At 38.3% G+C, this 23,112-nt stretch overlaps 1 protein-coding gene across 1 annotated transcript in view; it reads left to right on the top strand.

Moving 5' to 3' along the window:
• Nucleotides 1-15,156, top strand: part of TMEFF2 (transmembrane protein with EGF like and two follistatin like domains 2) — a 668,344-nt gene extending 653,188 nt beyond the window's left edge. The window contains exons 9-10 of the mRNA XM_088456946.1: nt 314-472; nt 14,859-15,156. Coding sequence (XP_088313072.1) covers nt 314-472; nt 14,859-14,955 — 256 coding nt within the window. The 3' untranslated portion in view covers nt 14,956-15,156. The remainder of the gene's footprint in view (nt 1-313; nt 473-14,858) is intronic.
• The last annotated feature ends 7,956 nt before the right edge of the window (nt 15,157-23,112 follow it).

Genomic DNA, 23,112 nt, shown 5'->3' with positions numbered 1-23,112 from the left:
TTGAAAAATGACAGTTAGGGGCTGATTGGTTGGTACTTTATCCCCTCAACTTTATCTCTCTCCAAGGCTTAGTACATAGACCTCTAAACCTAGTAATTCACATTAGTGTTATTTGTATTACTGACCATTTCACATTGAGCAATAATTGGGTCACTTTTATTAGTCCACTATTGCTGCCATCAGTCTACTATAGTACGGTTGCTAAGATTTACACTGCATTACACCAATTAATACGTTGTATTTGTTTCTGGTTCCATCAGTAACATGCATATTCTATGTGGAAAAATTATGAAACATATTTATGTCTTTGCAGATGTGATGCAGGATACAGCGGTTCAAAATGTGAAAAGAAGGATTTTAATGTTTTATACGTGGTTCCTGGACCAGTGCGTTTCCAGTATGTCCTAATAGCAGCCGTTATTGGAACCATTCAGATTGCTATCATCTGTGTTGTAGTCCTTTGCATTACAAGGTTGGTGATGTTACTGACTGGAATTCAATTTCTTTTATATGTGTCACGTAATATGTTTTGAAAGTACAAAATAAACAAATATATACAAATGGAATTGAAATAATGCTAATCTCTTTTGTTATCTATTAACTGTTAAAATATACATTAAAAGTGGCAAAAACTGTAGACTTTATTTTTCTATTCAGTGATATCTGTTATACTATACATCAGTGGTTCCCAAACTTTTTCGAATCATGGCGTCCTAGAGTATCAGCATTTTCTCCTCAGCACCCCTGGGCTAAATGTTTCTTACTGAAAAATTCAGCAACAATTATCAAATGAAATTGCAAGTGCTCTGCGGCACTAGCGCATGGAGGGGGGGTTTCTAAGTACTCAGAAACCCCCCCCCCCTGACCAACCAATATTTTTTTTTATTCAGAGATGGAGACAGCCTTGACTCCATCTCTGCACCATCCCCGGGCCACCCATGATCGGCTGCGCGGCGCTGTCCAGCCAGGCCCCTGCCAGTTCTAATGTCAGCGCTTCCGCGTCAGGTGGCATTCATACCACCTGACGCGGAAGTGCTGGCAGCTGAATCGGCAGTGGACGGGCTGTGCGCCATGCACTCAACCCGCCCAGAGGGAGCTAGACAGAGGGAAGCAGTGCCGGAGCTGGGCTGCACCTTCCGGCTCACGGACTGAGGCGGGCACAGGAGCGGGGATACAGGTAAGTGTTTTTTTTTTTGTTTATGTATTTTGCGTTGTATATGTAGGGGGCACTGCTGGGAGAGGCACTATTGGAGGGCACTATATTGGGGACACTTCAAGGGGGGACCACTAGTGGAGGCACTGTCACTGCTGGGGGTCACTGCTGGGGGGAGGCACTTCTGGGGGCACTGGCACTGTTGGGGGGAGGCACTACTAGGGGCACTGGCACTGCTGGGGGGTACTATCTAATGGGCACTACTGGGGGCATTAAATAGGGGGGACTACTACTGGGGGCTCTGGCACTGCTGGGGGGGGCATTACTGGGGCACTATATAAGGGGCACTACTGGGGGCACTGCATAGGGGGGACCACCACATAAGGCACTGCATAGGTGGGTCTACTACTCGGGGCATTATATAAGTGGCACTACATAGGGAGGACTACTACTGGGGGCAATACATAAGGGGCACTGCATAGGGGGAGGACTACTGGTGGCAGTATATAAGGAGCATTGCATAGGGACAGGACTACTACCGGCGGCACTATATAAGGGGCACTACATAGGGAGAACTACTACTGGGGGCCTCTGTCGCGCGCAACTACATATATATATATATATATATATATATATGTGTGTGTGTGTAGACATATATATTGGAAACCCCTCCCTGAGAATCCTGCGTTTGCCCCTGCTCTGCGACACCCAGTTTGGGAACCACTGGTATACATGCAACCTGAATGTGTGAATTAAGTGAAGCTGGACATATTTTATTTACAGTTCCTACTGCTGATACAGGTGGTGTATACCTCAGCGTATATGTGATGTAGCGATGTAGCACTGGGCTGCTGTCATGGTTGACGATACAGCCAGTATTCATGTAGGAGCCCTGAAATATCTGCAATGGGTGGGGGCCAGACACACTCCCAGCATCAATAAACTACTCGTGTGTTGCTACGGGAAAAAACATTCAAATGTTGTAATTTGTATCTATTTGTTTGTGGTGTTAAATAGGACTCTACTGTAAAAGTCCAGACTAGGCAATGCTTTCTTTACTACCCATCACCCATGAATCTGTTATGTAATCACCATAATGAGAGTAATGAGAAGTATTGCAAACAGGTACTTCTTATTTTGTAAGTGTCCCCAAGAGTTCTGATTGTAGCCTGGTGCACTGCAGTTGGATGACTCCATATTCCGTAAGTCACACATTTCATTTCAGTAAACACTGTTAACTGAATATGCATGTAGGAGAAACTGTTTGCATTGTTACATATGAAGCTTATTTACAAAACAGCAGTATGGCGAAAATGTCATTTTGTGCCATCATCTGCCCATTTATATGTGTCACACATACTGCAACTTAGCAGGACAAGATGGTAATGACTTCGAAATGTTTATCCATCACATGGGAGAAGCAACAGATGGGATGAACATGAGTTTTCCTTGCTGCTTGCAGCCTAGGTGCACTCACGAGTCTCATACTGTCCCAGATGCAAAGACAACATATCATATTGTGGGAAGATATATGTAAATGTTGAGGTGAGGGGCTCAAAGCAGTTGGCAGATGGCCAATAAAATTAAGGTCTAATACATCCCATATTAGCAGTGGCCACACAGTGTAATTAAAGAAGCTTGTTAGTCATGAAGCCACCCATGAAGTGGTGTTGAGGAAATGTCTTAATGGCTGTGCTGATGTCACCATGTAAATTACTGTTAAAACCTTTATGTACATTTGCACAATGGTGCTATCTGGGTAGCCGGAAGAGATGCATGAGAATATCTTTTGAGTTTTCCTTGCATTCCCCAGAAGTCAAAGTCTACTTCACACTCCACAAACATCATTAGATGCCAATATCAATGTAAAGGGGTAGCACTAAAGTAGGTGACTTTGAAGTGACATTTTCACTTTTGTTTACATGTGAATTCTCATCTAGGCCGCATTTCTGCAAATGACCACATGCTAGGAAGTTGCATGCTCAGTCTAATTTTTGGACATGAAGTTGCCTGTGTGGAAAATTTTATTAAATATTTTTCAGCTCCACCAAGGATCACATGGACAAAAGTACAGCAATACTGGAATCACTACAGTTTCAAAAAAAACTTTAAATTGGAAATAAATATTTAAAAAAGTTTTTTATGCTTATCTGAGTTAAAGAAGTAAAATAGTTAATGTGGCAAGAGATAGGAACGCCCAACGCATTTCGTCATCAAGAGGATGAAAATGCTATGTTATTGAAACTTTGACCACAGGAAGTAAATTTGTCTTGAATATCATTGAAGCCTCTGAGTGCTGCATTTGTTACTATTTCTAGTTGCAGCGGGTCTGGACAGGACGTGTTCATGTTGGCAGTGGGGTGAAGTAAACACTATTTATTACTGAGTGCCGGAATTTGGGGATTATACTGTATAAAAATATATATATATTTGCTATGGATTTATATACAGTATATATATATATACTGTATATAAATCTGTAATATATATATATATATATATATATATATATACACAGGTTGAGTCTCCCATATCCAAATATTCCAAAATACGTAATAAACAGAAATAGGGATTTTTTTTTGCCAAGTCTGAGATAGGCTGTGTGTATAAGGTGTATATGAAACATAAATGAATTTTATTTCTGTACACAAACTTTGTTTGAGCCACAAAATTATTGAAAATATAGTATAAAATTATCTGCTGGCTGTGTGTATAAGGTGTATGTAATACATAATTGCATTCTGTGTGTATTTCAGTATAGTGTGCAAATATTCCAAAATACGGAATATTCCATTATCCAAAAGACCCCTAGTCCCAAGCATTTTGGATATGGGAGACCCAACCTGTATATATGTATTTTAAGTTACAGCTGCTATTTAAAATACAGCTTTTTTTGAAAATGAAAAACATTTCCACCAGATCACGATTTGGTTGCATTACTACAATATGTATTGAACAAGTAGGTGGCATTGCAGCCTTATCTGAGTACTCTACTTTTGCAACTAATGTGACTAGATGAAAAAAGGGCTGCATAAATATTTTTAATGTGAAAGCTTTTAAATGCCATGCGTTTACCCATGCTTTATGGGTTTAACCTTCATTATATTATACTATAAATGTCTTTTATTAGTTTTCTTCTATGGGTAGGAACAAAATTGCTATAAAACTGTTTAACCAAGAAGAAGCTTTCCCAGTATTCATTCTAAGAGGGAAAATAAGAACGACATGGATTGGTTCAGCTTATTACATTATATGATTAATCAGAATATGGCTTAGTATAGCATATGAATGCACAATTTTGTTAAAATGAAATACAAATGAAATGTTTTTGAATGACCACACTACCCTATAACTTTACAGCACTGTATATCCTCATGCATGCCTGGTTTGCAGTGCACAGCATATTCCACTTATGTAGGCCCATCATGTAATGATAACTTTGACGGCTTTAGGGGGTATATTTACTAAAGTGCGGGTTTTTAGAAGTAGAGATGATGCCCATAGCAACCAATTAGATTCTAGCTATTATCTTCTAGAAAATGCTAGATAAATGTTAAGTGGAACCTGATTGGTTGCTATGGGCAACTTCTCCACTACCTTAAAACCTGCACTACCCCTAGATGTTGACTACTGTACCATTTGTATGAACATCTTTATTAATTTAGCATATTCTATTTTTGTGACAATAAAGGGAAAACCAGTCTTTGTATCAAAAAACACAATTTAATATTTCTGCAAGTAGGAACTGTGCTATATCAATCCCAACTCAAATGGATTAGATGATTTATTTAATCTCTATAGTGTAATCACAAATACCAATATTACATTGCATAAAAAATAAAAGCATTGAAGGTATATTAAAAATCAACAAACAACTTGATGCAATTACCTAGAGTAAAGAAACGCGTTAAGAGACTGCTTGTTCCTCCAGTCGGAACATCCATTAATCTAAAGACTACAGGGACCTATCCAGGAAACCTGTCTGATCTCTAACAACATCCATTTCTACAATCATACCACTATGGGTTCACGCTACACATCACACGGTGGACCTGGGAGCTAACTTGCATGTGGCTCAGCTTCTTACAGTCACAGCAGGAGCCACAATACCCCACTGCTCTGTGCGGCTAACGTGCACCGCACTTGGCTGGGTAGCGACGTCGGTCTCATCGAGCTCGGTAGATGGAGCTTACAGCATACAGCACGGACCAGTGATTTAACACCGGGGATCCTGGCACAGCTTCAGCAATCCATTCATACAAGCTGTAGTGGTAAGCTTTCCACTAATTATACATCATGGCCACTTTAAAAGTTCACAGCTCAGTTTCGAGTACACATGCTGGTTACTTCTCCATTGCTTCAGCTATTTAAATTCACACTCTGCAATCATTAGCAGCCCGTTACCCACTACAATTGTGGCTACCACCCTTATGGATCATTTGTGACTTTTTCCATTTTTGGAGACATTGTTACACATCTTTGAAAGACTGGGTTCTTTCCCACATACATTGTATCAATCTGATACTGCTTTTTCCCTGCAATAGATCTGGAATTTAATCTTTACTATTTTTGGAGGATCATTACCTTTGGATTGATTCAATCATTATTGGGATCTGTTATTTATTATTTTTATCCTATATATTACTGACATGTTCATACAAGTTATTTGTTGATTTTTAATATACCTTCAATGGTTTTATTTTTTATGCAATGTAATATTGGTATTTGTGATTACACTATAGAGATTCAATAAATCATTTAATCCATTTGAGTTGTGATTGATATAGCGCAGTTCCTACTCCAATTATGCTGCTATTCTTGTATTTGGGAATTACAGAATTCCCTTGGAACAGCTGCTTAATCAATCTCAACACACTCAATCTGCTTTTCTCGTTGTGTACATGAGCGCCAACTGTTTTTTTTCTCTAGTTGTTTTATTTGAATTTAATATTTCTGTTTGTTTTAAAAAATATATCTGCACATCCTCTATACCACACACCTAGTCTGATAAAAGGTGACCGACTTACATAAGCCTCTAAGGTCCAATTACCTGCACCTTCGTGATAGGTTTAAATCTTGTATTTTTGGGGTTGCTAAATAACCTCTGCGAACTGCTAAATTGAGAGCACCTCCACATATGATCAGACTCTACTCCACCATGTATTTCATTAATGCAGTAATGTATCTTTATCCCCGCATTGTGTATAGAACACCATGATCTGCCCTTGTCTGTACTTTTATTTTGCTGCTAATACAGTAAATGTCACCATCTATATAGTATGTATCCAGTCTGTGCTTGTTCATTTAATATGTATTACGAGACATCAGATACTTCTAATTTGTAAGTCAGTAATAAGAGAAATGGATACATTTTCAATTCATCTACTATTCGTAATTATACTTTACTCCTGTGTGAGTTTTGCTTTTTGCATTATTTTTTGTAATCAGGGATGAAATTAGAACTTTGTGGACCCTTTCCTTTCCTTACATTAATGACAGGCCACTTCCTCTGCCACTTTGCATTTCTTGTCAGAGAGGAAGACCCAAAATGCCGGCTCAGTTTAAATCCCTTGTGGTATTGGTGGTTATAAAGCTCACCGCAGAGGGGAGCAGGACTCCAGAGAAGTACAGAGGGAAGCTATATAGGGCTTAACATTTAAGTGGTCTTGAAGACCTGACTCCACTGCATGATCCCTTAGCAGCTGCAACCTAGTAGTTAATCTGCTAGGTGTAATAGTTGTGTATGCAGAGTTGCCAATTGCCTTCCAGGAAATGTCCCTTGTGATAGAAATTTTGTCTGGAAATTTTCTTCTTTGATATATTGATTCACAATACAATTACTCTTATTTTCTCTTTTGCATATACTTTCTGACTATGGCCCTCATTCAGAGCCGTATGCTCTGAGCAGAGCGCACGCTCTGAATGAGGGCCGCCCTCCATAATTATGGAGCGTCCTCCTGGACGCTCGTATAGCTGTGGGTCACCACCCACAGCCTATACGAGTGTGCAGTTTGATTGCCGCAATGGTCTTGACCATCGCGACCATCGCCACTGCGAGCCGGAGCCTGCGGTTGAGTTTTTCAACCGCAAGGCCCGGAGTGATTTTGGCTCTATCAGAGCCAAAATCACTCCCACTGACATCACTAGTGATGTCAGTGGGCCGGCTTCTGACAGTAGGCGTTCCCTTGGGAACACCCCCGTCAGGGAGGCACGACCCTGGCACGCCCACCAAAGGGGGCGTGCTGTCAATCAACATCGACAGCACTCCCCCTTTGATCAGACACAACGAGCGAAGGAAAGTCCTTCGCTCGTCGCATATGGCGCATGCGCACGACCGAGCTCCCGCCGTCGTGCGCATGCGCAGTGCACAACATCGACCCACTTGCGAGCGGACAGCCGCTTGCGAGTGGGTCTGAATCAGGCCCTATATTTTTAATGTTTATAGGCTTTTTAAATGAATATTTTTTAAAAAAATATATCAACTTTCCATGGAAAGAACTGCATTGTAACTACATTCAGCTAACATGCTTTAGTACTTAAACAGTGTTGTGCATACTGGGCTTAAGTCAATCTTGGGCAACAGCCAGCTCTACGCTCCTGCATTGAATTGTCATAAAGCAGATGTACTGTATAAGAGTAAAATATTCCGCATCACATGACCTCTTCTGCGCAATACAAATAAGTCATGCAGTGCTCCAACACAGTGTGTTTTCTTTAGTAGATTACCTTGTGGAGGAGGTTTGACTGGGATGTGGTGTAGTGGTGGAGTACACGTGGAATATGATGGTTAGGGGGCTCTGATTGCATGTGGGGGAATTTGTGGCATGTGGGTATCTGGAGGTATCTGTCATGAATGGACTAGACATCTGGCAGTTCTGACAAATACCAGGGGGCGATGGTCTGATGAACCGGACCCCACCAGCACAGTCCCTCTCTTAATTTCCATACTTTCTTTCTGCTAACACATTAGTTTTTTCTCAGCTGCCCCTTAGCCCAAGGGACAGGGGATATGAGCATCTTATCAATAATACATTTAATTTAGTCCCCTAGCCCACCCCTTTATATTTAATACACACATCACTCTGCCATCCACAACCTCAGGTATTGCAGTGAGACACTTTACACATGAGATAATGCTTAATAAAATGACAGTTATGAGCACAAATCCGTTGAGGCTCTTTCTATTAGCTTGAAACATTTTAACTGTTTTGTTTAGTCAGACAGTGTTATATTCCTCAGTTAAACATCATAATACACATACTGTTTACAAGTACATAGCAGTTAAACTGGGCTATAGGTTCTTGCAAGACAATGCTTAAGTTTATGTATTAAAAAAGAAGTGTGTAGTAAAATCTTAAATAATCTTCTTTAATGACATATTGATTTAGTTCTTAGCTGTAACTGAAATCTTCAAGACGATAAGCACTGTGTCAGTCAATGACATGAATGCACACTAACGATAAAAAAAGATATAGGGAGTAACACAGAATAATGAATGAAACATTATGGGGAGTAACCTATGCTGAGCACATCCAATCTAGATAAGGTGCAGATTCCATACTAAAATGTATACATTCATCCCTAGGACCAAAGCAATTTTAACTCTTCATTCAACTGATTTGACAGTTTAATTTGTAGAGGAATAAGTTCTAGGATAAAGTGTCTGAATAGTACATCACAGTAAACTGTGCTTTATTTACCTTGATGGATGACATTCTGTATGAATCATGCTGGAAATGCTTATATTGTATGACAGGCAATGAAACGAGGGCACATCTATTCAACAGATACTACTTCATTTACTGAGTAAACTGTTTTATTCAGGAGCACCATTAAGATGCCATCAGCTGCTTCAATTATCTCAGTTTTTTTTATTGCAAGGGCTGTCAAACCTTTAGGCACTATGTGGCAGATTTTGAGATAGCTTGTTAGTGTTGAAAATAAAATGACCAGATTCCCATTTCAATGGCAGGGACTAGTGAAACATATTTACCATGCAGGGAACCGCTGGAACTGTATTTGTATTTTTCAACAAAGAAACAAGATGATATTATGCATCTTCTGAAAACAAATATGAAGTATTGCAAATTACTAAGTGATTCATAATGTTTTGTATTTGTGTATGAATACATTTTTGAAGGCCCCAACTTTAATTGGACAGAGGAAAAATATGGGACAATGTATAATACATCCACATATCTACAGCCCAGCAAGACTTTATCCCCCCCCCGATCTATTTTGCTGATCTGATTTATTCCCATAAAGCAGAGAATTCAATGTAATAAGAGGAGCTTGTTTCCACAGCATGTGGCCTCCTCTGCATGACACAGGGAGGTCATGTTTCCATATCATGTGACCTCCTCCACACGACACATGTAACATGTCTGACTGGGAGAAGGAAGGAGTATTTTTAATTTATTAGCTAGTGAGTAGTGGCATGTAGGGATGATGGGAGTTGAATGTGGCGGAAGTGTGCAAGGTGTGAGTGGCATGTGACAAGGTCTGAGTAACATGTGAGTTGTGAGTGGCAAGTGAGGGGGCATGTAGAGTGGTCTGGTGGCATGTTGATGAGTTTTGGAGCACATGTGGAATATGAAGGCTTGTGGGGCTATTTTGCAGCAATTGGCAGTGCTGAGTACCATATGGTAAAATTTTTAAGCAAGTGAGAGGCAAGCCGGTTTGACAAGGTCATTGAATTATATTAAGTTTCTCATTACTGGTATACATAACAGTAATCTATAAACAATAATGCATTTGATTTACATGTAACTGTAATAGAGCACAATTTTTAAAAGTGAGCAGTGGGTCAATGGTCCTGATAATAACGCCATTCCACTCCATTTGATCACTACAAATAAGGCATTTAAAACACTAATGCTAGGTTTTAATAATGCTAGGTTTTATAAATAGCTTACTATAATGTCTTGGAAAAATGTTCACAATGTATTGTCACAGTTCTCTTAACTGACTTTGAAGAGATTGATCAAGGTACCATCTTTCAGTCAACAGACTGTTCCATTTTAAGACCACTAAACCTAACACACAAGATGCCTTATGTAAAAGGACTATTACCAAAGTCCATAGGTACAGATGTGTCCTGCTACATTTTTGCTGATTGCGCTACAAACGTGCACACGCATTGCACCATGCGTTTACCTGCAGCAGCATTTGCCATGGTACGCACTGCAATCGCACTATGCAATCCTATGGAGGCATGGGTGCGAACGCAGTGCACGTATCCACTCCCGGCAGCAAAGTTGTAGCAGGACACATCTGTAGGTACTGTATGCCAAGATTTCCAGACTGTACTAGAACTAAAGATATTTGATTCAAAGCTGTATTTTTGAGGCAAACATTGTTCTATGTATTAGATTACTAGTCTGTCATTAAGTCTATTGAAGAAAATTGGAAATAGTCTTGAAGAGGTTAAAATGCATTATAACAGAATTTGCATTTACCTAAATAATATCATTTGGAAAAATCCAGAATTACTATTTGTGGAGGTTTAGCGATCTGGGTCACTGCTCAGCGCTGCCAAGCCACTGTTTGCAAAAGTAGGTTGTATGCAGTGTCACCATCATTGCATCCTGGCAGTAAACGCCTGGCAGTCAAATATTGCAGACAAAAACAAAACCGTTTTTATTAAGTATTGAAACTTAGGGCAGATTCAGTAGCGATCGCAACTGCGATGACAAGCAGTCTGCCGATTATTGCGTTCTGCGCATGCAGATCCATCGCAGAGTGATTGACAGGAAGTGACCATTTGGGGGTGGTGGTCAGCGAAACACGGGCATCAGGGACATATTTATAATGGGTGCAGGGTGTGCGGTGCACATGGGCCCCTGGGTCCAGGGGGGCCCGCACCGCACACCCTGCACTCATATTATACTTACTTCTCTGCAGTCCCACATCAGCGCCGGTTTTTACGCTGTAAAAACGGCTGGAAAATGGCCACTGCAACCATTTTTGCCATCATTTGTGCATGTGCAGTACAGGAAAAATGGCTGCTGCAGACATTTTCCCGGTGATCTGCACATGCGCTATAGACTCTGCGCACACTATAGTGCCCAGAGTCTATTAGTGCGGCACCAGCCGCGCACCGCTCAGTGCGCTGCCGGCCGCCTGACAGAGAGGAGGGGGCCCATGATGGAGACTGCGCACAGGCCCCCTTCTCTCTAGAAATGCGGGCGTGCCAGTGTGTTTGAACGCTGTTACTGGTACATGCATAAATTAGCCACTGCAATGCCATACACAGCTTGTGCTTTCACTGCGTGCGATGAGATTAGCAATTCCTGAGTAAGGTCAGACCTTGTGCAAGTGTGCATGAGGCTCTGATTGTACTCAATGTTGCTTATGGTTTCTCAGTCTTGCTAAGTATTACAGATGTGTGTAAGGTAAAGTGTGCGTCCTTATGTTTGGTTGTGACAGCATAGCAATTGCAATCATTAACATATTTTCGCAGTGAGACTGTGCGCATAATCGCAGTTGCGATCGCAATAGCGATCCGTACTGAATCAGGTCCTTAGTGCTATGTTCTATATAAGAAAAAGAGTTGTGTCTCCTCCTTTAACAAACTAAGATCTATGACATGAACAGATAATAATGGTGTTCCCAGGCTTATTTCAATCTGATAAGGTGCATATTTTTACAATAAAGTATTGTAACTGCATTTCAACAGTATTGGATCCTATGTAGACTGAATTTACTGCTAGCTGAAATATCAACTTATTTAACTTCTGTTAGGTCCAGACCAGTGTAGTTAAGTGAAGGACAGGCTAGGGCAAGGAAGGGTGTCTCCATAGTTCAGTTGAACCTTGTGTGATTTCAGAAGCATCAATGAAGGCATGTAAACATTAACCAACAGGTTCACAACCAGTTACCATCATAATTCAGAGCTGTCACGACTTCTATTTCATCTGTAATACTTTGGATAATACTGTGTGCTTGTTTAAGTGCCAGGTCATATGTTCATCACAGACATCAACAGGGAGATGATATTAAAAATATGTAATAATAACTATGGTATTTTTTTTCTTCTATACTTGAATATAAATTTACTCAGAAGAGACCTTTACTTAGAACAGCAATATATCTGCATACTGATGGATGGTGGGCACCAGATTGACAAGTGGTGCATTGATTATTTTGTAAATTTAAGTGCCAAAAATAATAACCTGCGCTAATGTTATTACTCTAGACAACTGAGTGCCTACATGGCTTCCCTCTGCAGCTGATTTGTAGTCTACTTTTGGCAAATTTAAGACAGAGAAGAATTGTATGTCACTAAAATGCCACTGGGGATAAGTTGCAAGTTGGAATCTGCCTATAGCAAATGAAAGAGACATTACAAAGCTTTCCAGTGCAGTGGGGGAGTTTGTCAAGTGAAGTATAAAATTCATTCAACTAGAAACAATAGAAAGGTATATTACTTAGAAAATGTTCCCTGTCATCACAGGTTTGTAGCTACTCAGCAGTGAACATTGATGAAGCTCGCTTGATTGAACACCGTATAATGGATTAGAAAGGAAATAAAGTGTATGGATTATTGTATATAAACCTCCAGAAAAGCATTAATATTTTACAATGGTTGGCCTGCCTGCACTTTTGGTTTCGAAGTACATGGATATATGCAGTAATGTGCCTGTAAATCATTTAAGACTTGTTTTAGCACAAATATTTATCAAATTGCCATTACAAGAGTATTAACATATTTTCTACAACATAAAGTAATGGAAAAAAAACCATAAAACTCAGTTTTGTAATAAATATGCTACATTTTATATGATTTGTTTCCTTTCCTATTTAGAGTGTCTTTGTATGTCTCATTAGTATTTATTGTTTACATTTATGATCATATGTGCACAAATAAGTCTCGCAATCATAATAATGATAACTAGCCCTAACTTATTGTATTCCATTTAAGCTGAATATGTCTCTAAATAATTAATTGAGAGCAGCAGGTTTGTTACCTTGCATGTAATAAATGTTAAGCACCAGCAGGTATTTGCTTTAAATACAGCAGTATATTTTTATATGTAATTAGTTTGCCTTTGGGGAACCAGGTATGGGCCTAGGACATGATAAAAAAAGACTGTATGGGCTCAATTTCTTTCTTTCTTATCTTTTTGCAGTGTAGGGTTTTATGCCTCCTTTAAGTCCACTTAACACTAACGGAGCTTACAAGTTGTAATGTATAGAGTATGTTCAGAAGTTCTACACTATAGGAGTGATTTTTATATAATGTACAGATTAATATCTAATGAGATAAAAACTATTTCTAAATATAATTTGTATCTTTATACCTGGTTTTATCTAAGCCATTAAATCATCTCTTCTATCTATGTAGTGATTTGATCAGGCAGAAAGGTAATTATTTACATGTTTCATTAGTTTTTGAGGCTTAAGTAGTATCCTTTTTGTATGCTGCTCCTATTGTGTTTTATTTACAGTGGAAAGTTTGTGCCTGATAGATGTCCATCTTCTAACCTTTTTATTAGGCCCCAAAGGCAAATTTGGGCCAGGAAAAATATTGAAATATATTTTAATTATTACAGTGGATGTTCCACCATTTATTATATCTGACATATCTAGAAAGGTGTGCATAGCCGATTGTGCCACATTAACTGCACCCAATGTATTGCGTTAATATGGTAGCACAACATGGTTGGAGAAAAATCAGCATTCAAAAAATGTTTTAATGCTTCATTTATATTTTTTTGACTCCATGTGATTTTAATTAGATATGAGCGGTTCGGTTTTGCTGGAAATCAAACACACCTGAACTGTGGGGTTCTGAATCAAACTGAGTCGTGGCTCGGATCACTTTGGGGTGTTCCAAGTAGCACCGAGTACCAACTCAGGTCTTCTCACCAAGTTCAGAACTTGGATCTCAAAAATGCATCTTGCGTGTTTTGGATTGCATGAAAGTCCCTCCTTTGTGATTTCAGGTGCCATTTCACACAAAATAGTGTATGGAAAGGGTGTGGGCTGTAGTTCATGCTGCAGATGTACATACTTGTCACCATTAGGGAAAGTTGTAGGTAGATGGAGTGGGTGGGAAGCATGTAAGAGACTGCAGGAATCACCCGCAATTTAGTGCAAACAGGCTCTTGTGTATGAAGAAGTTTGTAAGAAGTGAACTTGAAGTGAGCTCCACTTACTTACAATTGTTTTTCATAGATGTGCTATATTCTTTAAATTATAATGTGTTTGTGCCACTGCTCTGTCACTTAGTTTAGCCAGTCAGCTTGCTGCAGCCTTTGGCCAATATTGGTGAAAACAATATTGTGAGCTGTGAGGTGTCCAAAATTGACAGGAAATGAATATGTTTGATGTTTATAATACTATAGGAACAAAAAACAGGTCCAAGTTACATTATTTTAGCTGGTACTCATTTTTTAAAGAAATCCAGATCCAAAACCAGAAGCAAAACTGAAACCAAAACACTTGAGGGTGGCTATGCCAAAACAAAAGCAAAACACAACAATGATTTAGAACCAAAATACGGGGGTCTGTGCACATCTCTAATTTTAATGTATAGCAGTAAAGAAAGCAACTTGTAAGATTTTTCTAAATATTGTTTTACAGTTTATAATCATTCTTTTTTAAAAGAAGAAAACAAAATAAGCTAGGGAAGTAACAAAAATCTAGTTGTCGTATTTTTATCCCTGGACACCAAGTATTTACTGATATGTTTTCCTTACAGAAAATGTCCAAGAAGCAACAGGATCCACAGGCAAAAGCAAAACACAGGCCACTACAGTTCAGATAACACAACAAGAGCATCGACAAGGTTAATCTAAAGCGCGCATGTTTCCACAATGGCAAAACTACCAGAAGAGACCTTGGACTAGATTAATATTAGTCAAGATAAGGACAAAAGACCTACACATGTTGCCTTGCATTTGTGGTAATCTACACCAATGAAAACATGTACTACAGATATATTTGAATATGTATGGATATATTTGAAATAGTATACATTGTCTTGACGTTTTTCTGTAATGTAAATAAACTATTTATATCACATAATATAGTTTTTTTTTTCTTTTTAATGTATTTGTTAAAAATAATAAATACTCAGAAATGAGAAAAATGTGTTGGTACTTGAATATTTGAGAGTATGTCAGTTTTTCAGTGTGTATAAACAATGGCGAGGCAGCAGAAAATCACTTTTTTAAGTTTAAACAAGATTTTCAACATTGCAATTAGTAGTGAGTATTTCCCTGCTGGTAGTTACTCATTTCACTTTTTACAACTCAAAGGGGTTATCCTATTAGCTGCTTTCACCTGTCAAATCTGGTACTTTGGACCTCACCGGGCCCAAAGAGAGCTCTGTATATGTGTCAGGAGTCAGTTGTTTTACGGCTGGCTCGGGGAGAATAAAAACACACAGCAAGGGGTGGTTTATGATATCCTCTACAGTGTTTTAATTTCAGTTACATTTTCTAGCACTCTGGTAAAATTCTCTCAACCCCCACCTACTAGATATTCTGCCTAGCAATAAGATAAGCAGAGGCTTCAGTACATTTAGAATTGTTCTTGGTTGTTCTTGGTGTGCACAGCCTGGTATTGGAATGTGCACACAGTCCTATTCTTGAGATTGCTTCTCAGAAATAGCTAGTGAGTGAGAGTCTCTAATCTATGCATTTCTAAACATTTCTTGCAAGTCATGTAGCTGACAGTGAAATAGGTTCGTGAATAACATTTATCACAAAATAGTACAAGATGGCTGCCGATATTACAAGATGGTAGCCGAACATACAGAACATAATGTTAACTTTATAACACCAATGAAAACTTTTTGCCAAAAATGGGCATCAAGCTATCCTATTAGCCGACGTTTTAGTTGATGCGAAGTCTTGTATTGTAGTTATCGTAATTCTTTTTTCGGGACCCTGGAGCAGGTGATATGTTCTGCAGAACCCACTTGGTGCAGAACCACTGGGACACCTTGCTTAATGACTATTTAGGTAAAAATTATTTTTTAATTAGCTTAATTTGGCCAATAATTACATAATTCTTGGAGTGAAAAAGTAAAAAATGAAGAAAAAGGGGTTTAAAGTAGAGGGACAGGTTTATTGGGGGACTGTGTGGATGGGACAGGTGTTTTAAACATTGCAAGAGGCAGTAACGGACACTTTACAGGTGCATTTATAAAATTTGTTAAAATTGCCCTAAAATGACATAAAAGTATACTTACATCCATTTTAGTGTACCCCTAATTTAACTAAAGCATTTATTTTGTCCAAAAAAACTTGCTATCTATTAATTTTTCACTGTTTTACAAAACCACTTACAACAGCCATTTCACACAATTTAAGAACCCTATACCCTCTGATTATGGCCACTAACAGACCTCAATAATGTTACCCAATATCAGTTAACCTTTTTTGGGGTACAGGCTGATTTCCCCATTTTCACCTGTACTTTTCACCTGTCATCCATGCAAGAATTATGATGCAAATTGGTTATTGCTGGTTTTGCAATAGCCCAATAAATGGGAACACGCATAGCACCGATAAGTGACATATATTTCAACAGCGAAAACTTTTCATTTTCACATCTAATTGGATATACCCCAGAGTAGAGATAGGAACATTATTACATGAATTGGATTTTGCAATGGAATGAGGCATTTGGTTGAGGCACACAATTCTGTCCTTATACTGTATGATTTGCCATTCCAAACTATATTTGTACACTTGCATTTATGAATAATGTTGGGACAAAGATAGTTATATCATTATACTGTACTGTGTGATATAGTTGGGGTAGGACATACCATCCTTACTACTTAAGGATAATTCCTGTTGGCAAAATATGTGACATTTCATGGCCAATAATTTGAATATTAAACACAGCCTGTTCAACTGGTAGCCTAACATATATAGGAGCTTGTGCTTCTCCCTACTTTAGTTTCATCTACTTCTTACTCACCACTAGGGCACCTAATACTTGGTTGCTTATGCTCTGTTACTTATCTGGGTGTTATGGTCGCTAATGTAGCAATATATAGTATCCATGTCCTGGTCCTGTATTGTATTGTTCTGTAAGTCACTTGCCTACAATTTGTTTATGTACTTTGTAAGGTTCTGCGGAACACTTGTGGCGCCATATAAATAAATGATAATAATAATAATAATAATAATAAGAGAAATATGGGGTTGTCATTGTGAAAACATTTACAGGTTCCTCCATAGCAGTTATCTTACATTATTGTTAAACCTACGGATTCGCATTCTAAGGGGCATATTCATTTGGGGGTGAGAAAAGCAAAAATACCGCACCTGCATAGTTTTTCCTGCAGGTTCGGGATTTTTCCTATTTAAATTAGGTGCAGATTTTTTCCTTTTTTGAGCGCCGGGAGCTTTCTATTCTCGTACCTGCAGAGCAAGTGTGATTTTTTTCTAAAATCATTAATTTTAGGAAAAATCAGCAGAACTTGCTCTGGGACCCCAGCGGCACCCCCCCTGAGGACTAATTAAGCTATTGGAAGTTTCCAATTAGCTTAATTGGTCCATAATTGCTTACCTTCTGCAGCGCTGTCTTCTGCATCCAGCGTCGGAAGCCGGGTCTTCTGCAACAGGGTGAGTATGTCAGTGTGTGTAATTGTTTGTTAGTGTTTGTAAGTGTGTATTAATGAGCGTGTGTGAGTGTGACCCCCGATGTGTGTGCCCCCTCATGTCTATGTACTCTTGCTCCTCCCACCAGCCCCTGCAGCCTCCCAGCAGCGCCCTCTCCAGTGAGAAGATGGAGGGGAGAACATTGGGAGCCCTTTTATTTTTTTTTCATGCACTGCAGGGTTTTCAGCTCTGAAAACCCTGCGACCACTTTTTGTTAATTGGATGCCGCGGGTTTCGGGAGCACGCATACCCGCGGTAATCAAAAATCGGGTGCAAGGGGCGCAAGATTTTTTCTTCGCTAAACCTCCCTCTCAATTGAATATGCCCCAAAGAATATTATAGTGAGGTTTATTTCGGTCATTACAGAACACAAGACTGTCAGCTGGGATGGGTCACCAAGCTAAACATAAAATACCTTTTAATTGCTCATTTTCAGGTCACTTTGAACTCTCCTTGAATTCCAGTATAGAATAGATATATAACCATGGTATGTCTGTTGCCTATGAGATTACAGATCATCCACTTCTTCATTCCTATCTGATAGAAAGAGCTGTTTGAGCCATTTCACGCCACATGCTGAACAGTGACATTGAAAGCATGTTTTAAACTTTAGTGTTTATATACAGTATTTTCTCTTTTGTTCAAATAACAAGAATCAAATAGTACACATAACAGGTCAGCTATGTTACCTTTAAATAATTATCATTCTGAGTAGATAAATGTAAGTATAAGCAAGGCTGTAACTAGGCCTGTACAAAATGAGCAGCTTCCCCGGATGCAAAAGGAATAATATTTTAGGTTATTTTGGTTACAAATGAGTTCTTGGGAGGGGGGCACCAAATTTCCTCCATGTCTCATATGCTAAAATTTCTAGTTAATTTTCGGTATAAGCACTTCTATTATAAATGCCACTACATATTATTTAGATTGGGTGGGGGGGGGGGGTATTTATCAAGGTTAAAGTACCAACCAATCAAACTCCGAACTACCATTTTTCAAACACATGGGTCTATGTACTAATCCTTGAAGAGAGATAAAGTGGATGGAGATAAGGTACCAACCAATCAGCTCATAATTGTCCCTTTAAAGCAGGGATGGGGAACCTCAGGCCCAGGGACCGTATAAGGTCCCCGGAATCATTTGGTCTGGCCCTCTGACCTTTTTTCTGCTAACCTCATTTGGTTAGAATAGCACCTTGCTGTCAAAATCTATGCAACAGTACCACCAGGAGCGTACTTAGGACGCTTCAGATGGTCACACCGCTGCCCTTACATCCTCAGGATGCTCCAGGAATTGCTGTAATCACTGATGATTGTGGCCCACCCCTGTGTGACATCACATGGAGGGGGCGTGGCCTGCACCAGGCCCACAAATAATGTTATATACATCAAAATGACCCTCGGCAGAAAAATGTTTCACCACCCCGGTTTTACAGACTGTGTTTGAAAAATGACAGGAGCTGATTGGTTGGTACTTTATCTCCATTCAATTTATCTCTCTTTAAGGCTTAATACATAGGCCCCACAGAAGTTAGAAGCTGATAGGTTGGTACTTTATCTCTCACAATTTATCTCTCTAAAGGCTCTATTTATCACAGCCTTATCACTTTATTTTAGTTTCACTGAAATGTATTAAAGGGCAATTGTAGTTTTTGTGAAACTCCTAGCCCTTTAATTCTCATTTCTTTAGCAAGCAGATCACATTTCTTATACTTGTAATGGGAAATGCGATCTGCCTGAAATTTACTAAGGGGTACTTGTGAACAAATACCGGGTGGGAGCCCTGCTATAACAACACCATCTGGAAGTGGCATTAAGCTGGTTTCCCCCCAGTTCCTCGGCTGCTGTTCTGCTCTGACAGGCAGAGCAGAGCCAGGAGCCGGGCCCCTGTGATCAGTTTTGCAGTCTATTTAGACCACAAGCTGATTACTGAAAAAAAAGAATAATAAAAAAAGACACCTGCAGCCAGGGGATCGCTTATCGGTGATCAGTGAGCTCTCATCTCCAGTCAGCTGGTTGCCAGGGCTCCTGCATTGTGACCCAAGTCAGCTGTGCTGTAAAACAGCATCTCAGTTTACAGCACAGCTGACCAGGGTCACAGACCAAGAGACCTGGCGACCAGCTGACTGAAGTAGAGAGCTCACTGATCACACAGATAAGTGTCATCTGGGGGAGAGGGGATGTGGGGAGGTCTGAAGGGGGTGGGGTCGCAAAGGGGTGGCTTCTAAAATAATAATTAGGGGTACAATTCAATACAGTACAGTATTCAGAGCAAATAAATCAACTCAAATTTAGTTTCTGTTTTATTAACATGATTACAAAAACTGGTCTGCCCAAGTTCTCTATTTTGTATCTATAATATATAAAGATAAGAGGCTTTTTTCATTTGTTACAGCGGTGTGTTTGTTTGGCAGGGGACAAAGATCACTGCAGCAGTTGATGTCAAACAAATATGAGAATCTGGAGGGAATGTTGGCATGGAGGTCAGAAGGAAACATAGGAAGAAAGTATAAAATGTTCTAAATAAGACAAATGGAGAAGTTGACCATAGCTAACAATCTTCTTCCAGCTATCATTTTATAGAATGTAATTAATAGATGATAGCTATAAGCTGGTTGTTAGCAATGGTCAACTTCTCCATTTGTCTTCTCAACCAACCTATTAATTAGAAGAAACATTGGCTTCATACTCTCCAACCAGGAGTCTGAAAAACCAACAAGCTACCCTGAATCAGACAACAAGAGCCAATCTAAGTTGTGAGCAGGCAGTGCCTTCAAGTACAGTCCATGGCAACTTCACACCTTAGCGCACACAGACAGTGTCCCACTGAATGCATAGGTTTCATAGCACTATTCCTAACTTCATGTCAGTTTGGTCTATTTGCACAAATAAAAAGCTTTGCAAATATAATGAACACATTTAAAGTATTCATTCCTTTGTAGCTAATTATAATATTCCATGCCACCAAACATTTTTTATTTCGTGATATTGTTATTATCTTATTATATTATTTTGGAAATCCAGTATTCTACAAAGGACTATCCAATCTAACCAAGCCTGGCCATGCAACCCATTAAAATGAGCAAGGGTAGACTTGTTTAGTAAAAAACACATAATGAAGTGGTTGTATTTAATATAATGTTAGCTGATGAGTTTTTATTAGATACTTTCCTACTTTAACATATTAGAATAATATATCAGAACAAAATTAAAGTTTTAATGCATGTATCCCAATTTACACCACCGAGCCACTGTTAAAGGTCTAAAAACAGAAATCAAATCCATTATGTAAATCAGGGTTTTTCAACTCAAGTATACTCAAAATATATTTACTTAATCATACTCAAGTAAATTAATTTATTTGTGTAATTCAGTAAGTAGTCAACCTATTCCCTTTGAGAAATTCTCAAAACATGACCTATTCACAGTATTTTATTATCCAAATTAATAAACACTGGTAAAAAATTGAAATTTAAATGACATAACCTTGAATAACATAGTGGATATATTTTACATATTCTTATATAACAAGAGTTAAAGGCAAACACATGAAATAGTGATTAAGAGCATAATACAACTGACATTTGATATTTTTATAAAAAATAATGATAATGTTAAGTGCATAGTTTTAAAAAAATAATGAAACTGCATTTTGCTAAGTTCAAAGATTCTATACAATATTATTTTCCGATTTATTTTTAATGTCCCTGTTGTATCACAACTTCTAATGCCTAATATGAAATAATTGGTAGAGCTTTTTAAGTCTATAAGTGACAATGTAAAATTATTAAATGTTTAATAAAAGTCAATGCACATACTATATACACAGCCCACAGATGAAATAAGCAACAGGAAGATTCCTAACAGCTTTCTCCCTAAAGTCCTATCTACTAGCTAAGGTGATTGACAACTAAAAGCCCAGTCATGGACATCTGTCTATCTAGCTGTAGATTGTGACAGTCACTGTAATCACTGGTGCATGTTTTTCAATTACAAAATAGTAATTGTTCTGGAAAATAATAAAACTGGTTGAATAAGAAGATGGGACATGATAAGACACGTGTACACCCCCCTGCACCCCCTCTTCAAATTTGAAAAGAAAGGTCAATGAAGCTCCTGTGATATTTGTCTTTATTTTATAATAAATTTAAGATGAAAGCACAATAGTATGAAGTAGTGTCATATCAGTGACAAATAATGGGAACCAGAAGAAGAGTCTCATTGTTATTGTAAAAAGTGGGTTCTAATTGAATCTGTGTTGTAACATTAATATGGAACCTGAAAAATCTTATGTATTAATTTTTACTGCTATTAGGTATTATTGGTACTGTATGTATGTACCTATATTAAAGAAACATGGTTTAGATTTTGAACTATATTGTTAATGAAAGGGATGCTTTGGAATAAAAAATAATAGTGTCATGTTATCGGGATCACTTATTGAGTTTTTCTACATTAGTACTTCATTCACAGAAGACTTGATCACAGCTAACAGCTCTGCTTACTTATTCATCATACTAATTTATATTTATTGATATCTTACTAATTGCATTAATATGGAAACTAATTTCTAAGTATATATCTCAACAATATCTTATATATCAACATGTTCAAATATAATTTTTACTTATATTTTATTTGTATATTCAGTACTTTATTTGTGTCCCACACATTTTGTTATATGCATTAAATATGGTACAATGATCTCACAAATGTACTTGGGTAGACAGAAAGTGTACTTGACCCAGGAGTGTAAGCCTAATTCTGCACAGTCATCCAGTTAATAATAATAATTCCAATCATTCTTATTGGTGGTATACATAGATGTCCATGGAGGCTTTCAGGAAAATCAAGACTGTGTAAAGTTATCTTGCTATGTAAAAAGTATTTCTTTTTCTGTGTAAATATATAAAAAAATATAATGATTAGCATTTTTGCAATTAGTTGCAAATGTAATGCTATCAACATTTAGGGACAATTTAAAAATAAGCACTAAAACCTCCAAAGCAAACAGGTCATTTTAAAGCTAAGATCTTAACAGTGCTTACAGTAACTAGCACACATTGGGTCATGCATCTATGCACATCATAGGATACTACTGTATACTGCCTATTGAGCTTAAGTACTACAAATTATAGTGTTACACTCTTATGATAAACCTTCTACTAATCTTAGACATACTGTAGCATACATAACACAAATACATAATTGAATAATACATGTATAGCTAATCAGTTTTAAGGGATAACTACATATGAAAAGAAAATGTTTTTATTTAGCACTCCCTAATCAATAAAGTTAGTAAGGGTATGAAATTATGAGGCAAACTGTTTCA

The sequence above is a fragment of the Taudactylus pleione genome, unplaced genomic scaffold (assembly GCF_031769625.1).
Source record: "Taudactylus pleione unplaced genomic scaffold, aTauple2 ptg000728l, whole genome shotgun sequence".
Lineage (NCBI taxonomy): Eukaryota > Metazoa > Chordata > Amphibia > Anura > Myobatrachidae > Taudactylus > Taudactylus pleione.
The sequence above is the reverse complement of the archived record's forward strand: the minus strand, read 5'-3'. Positions and strand labels throughout refer to the sequence as shown.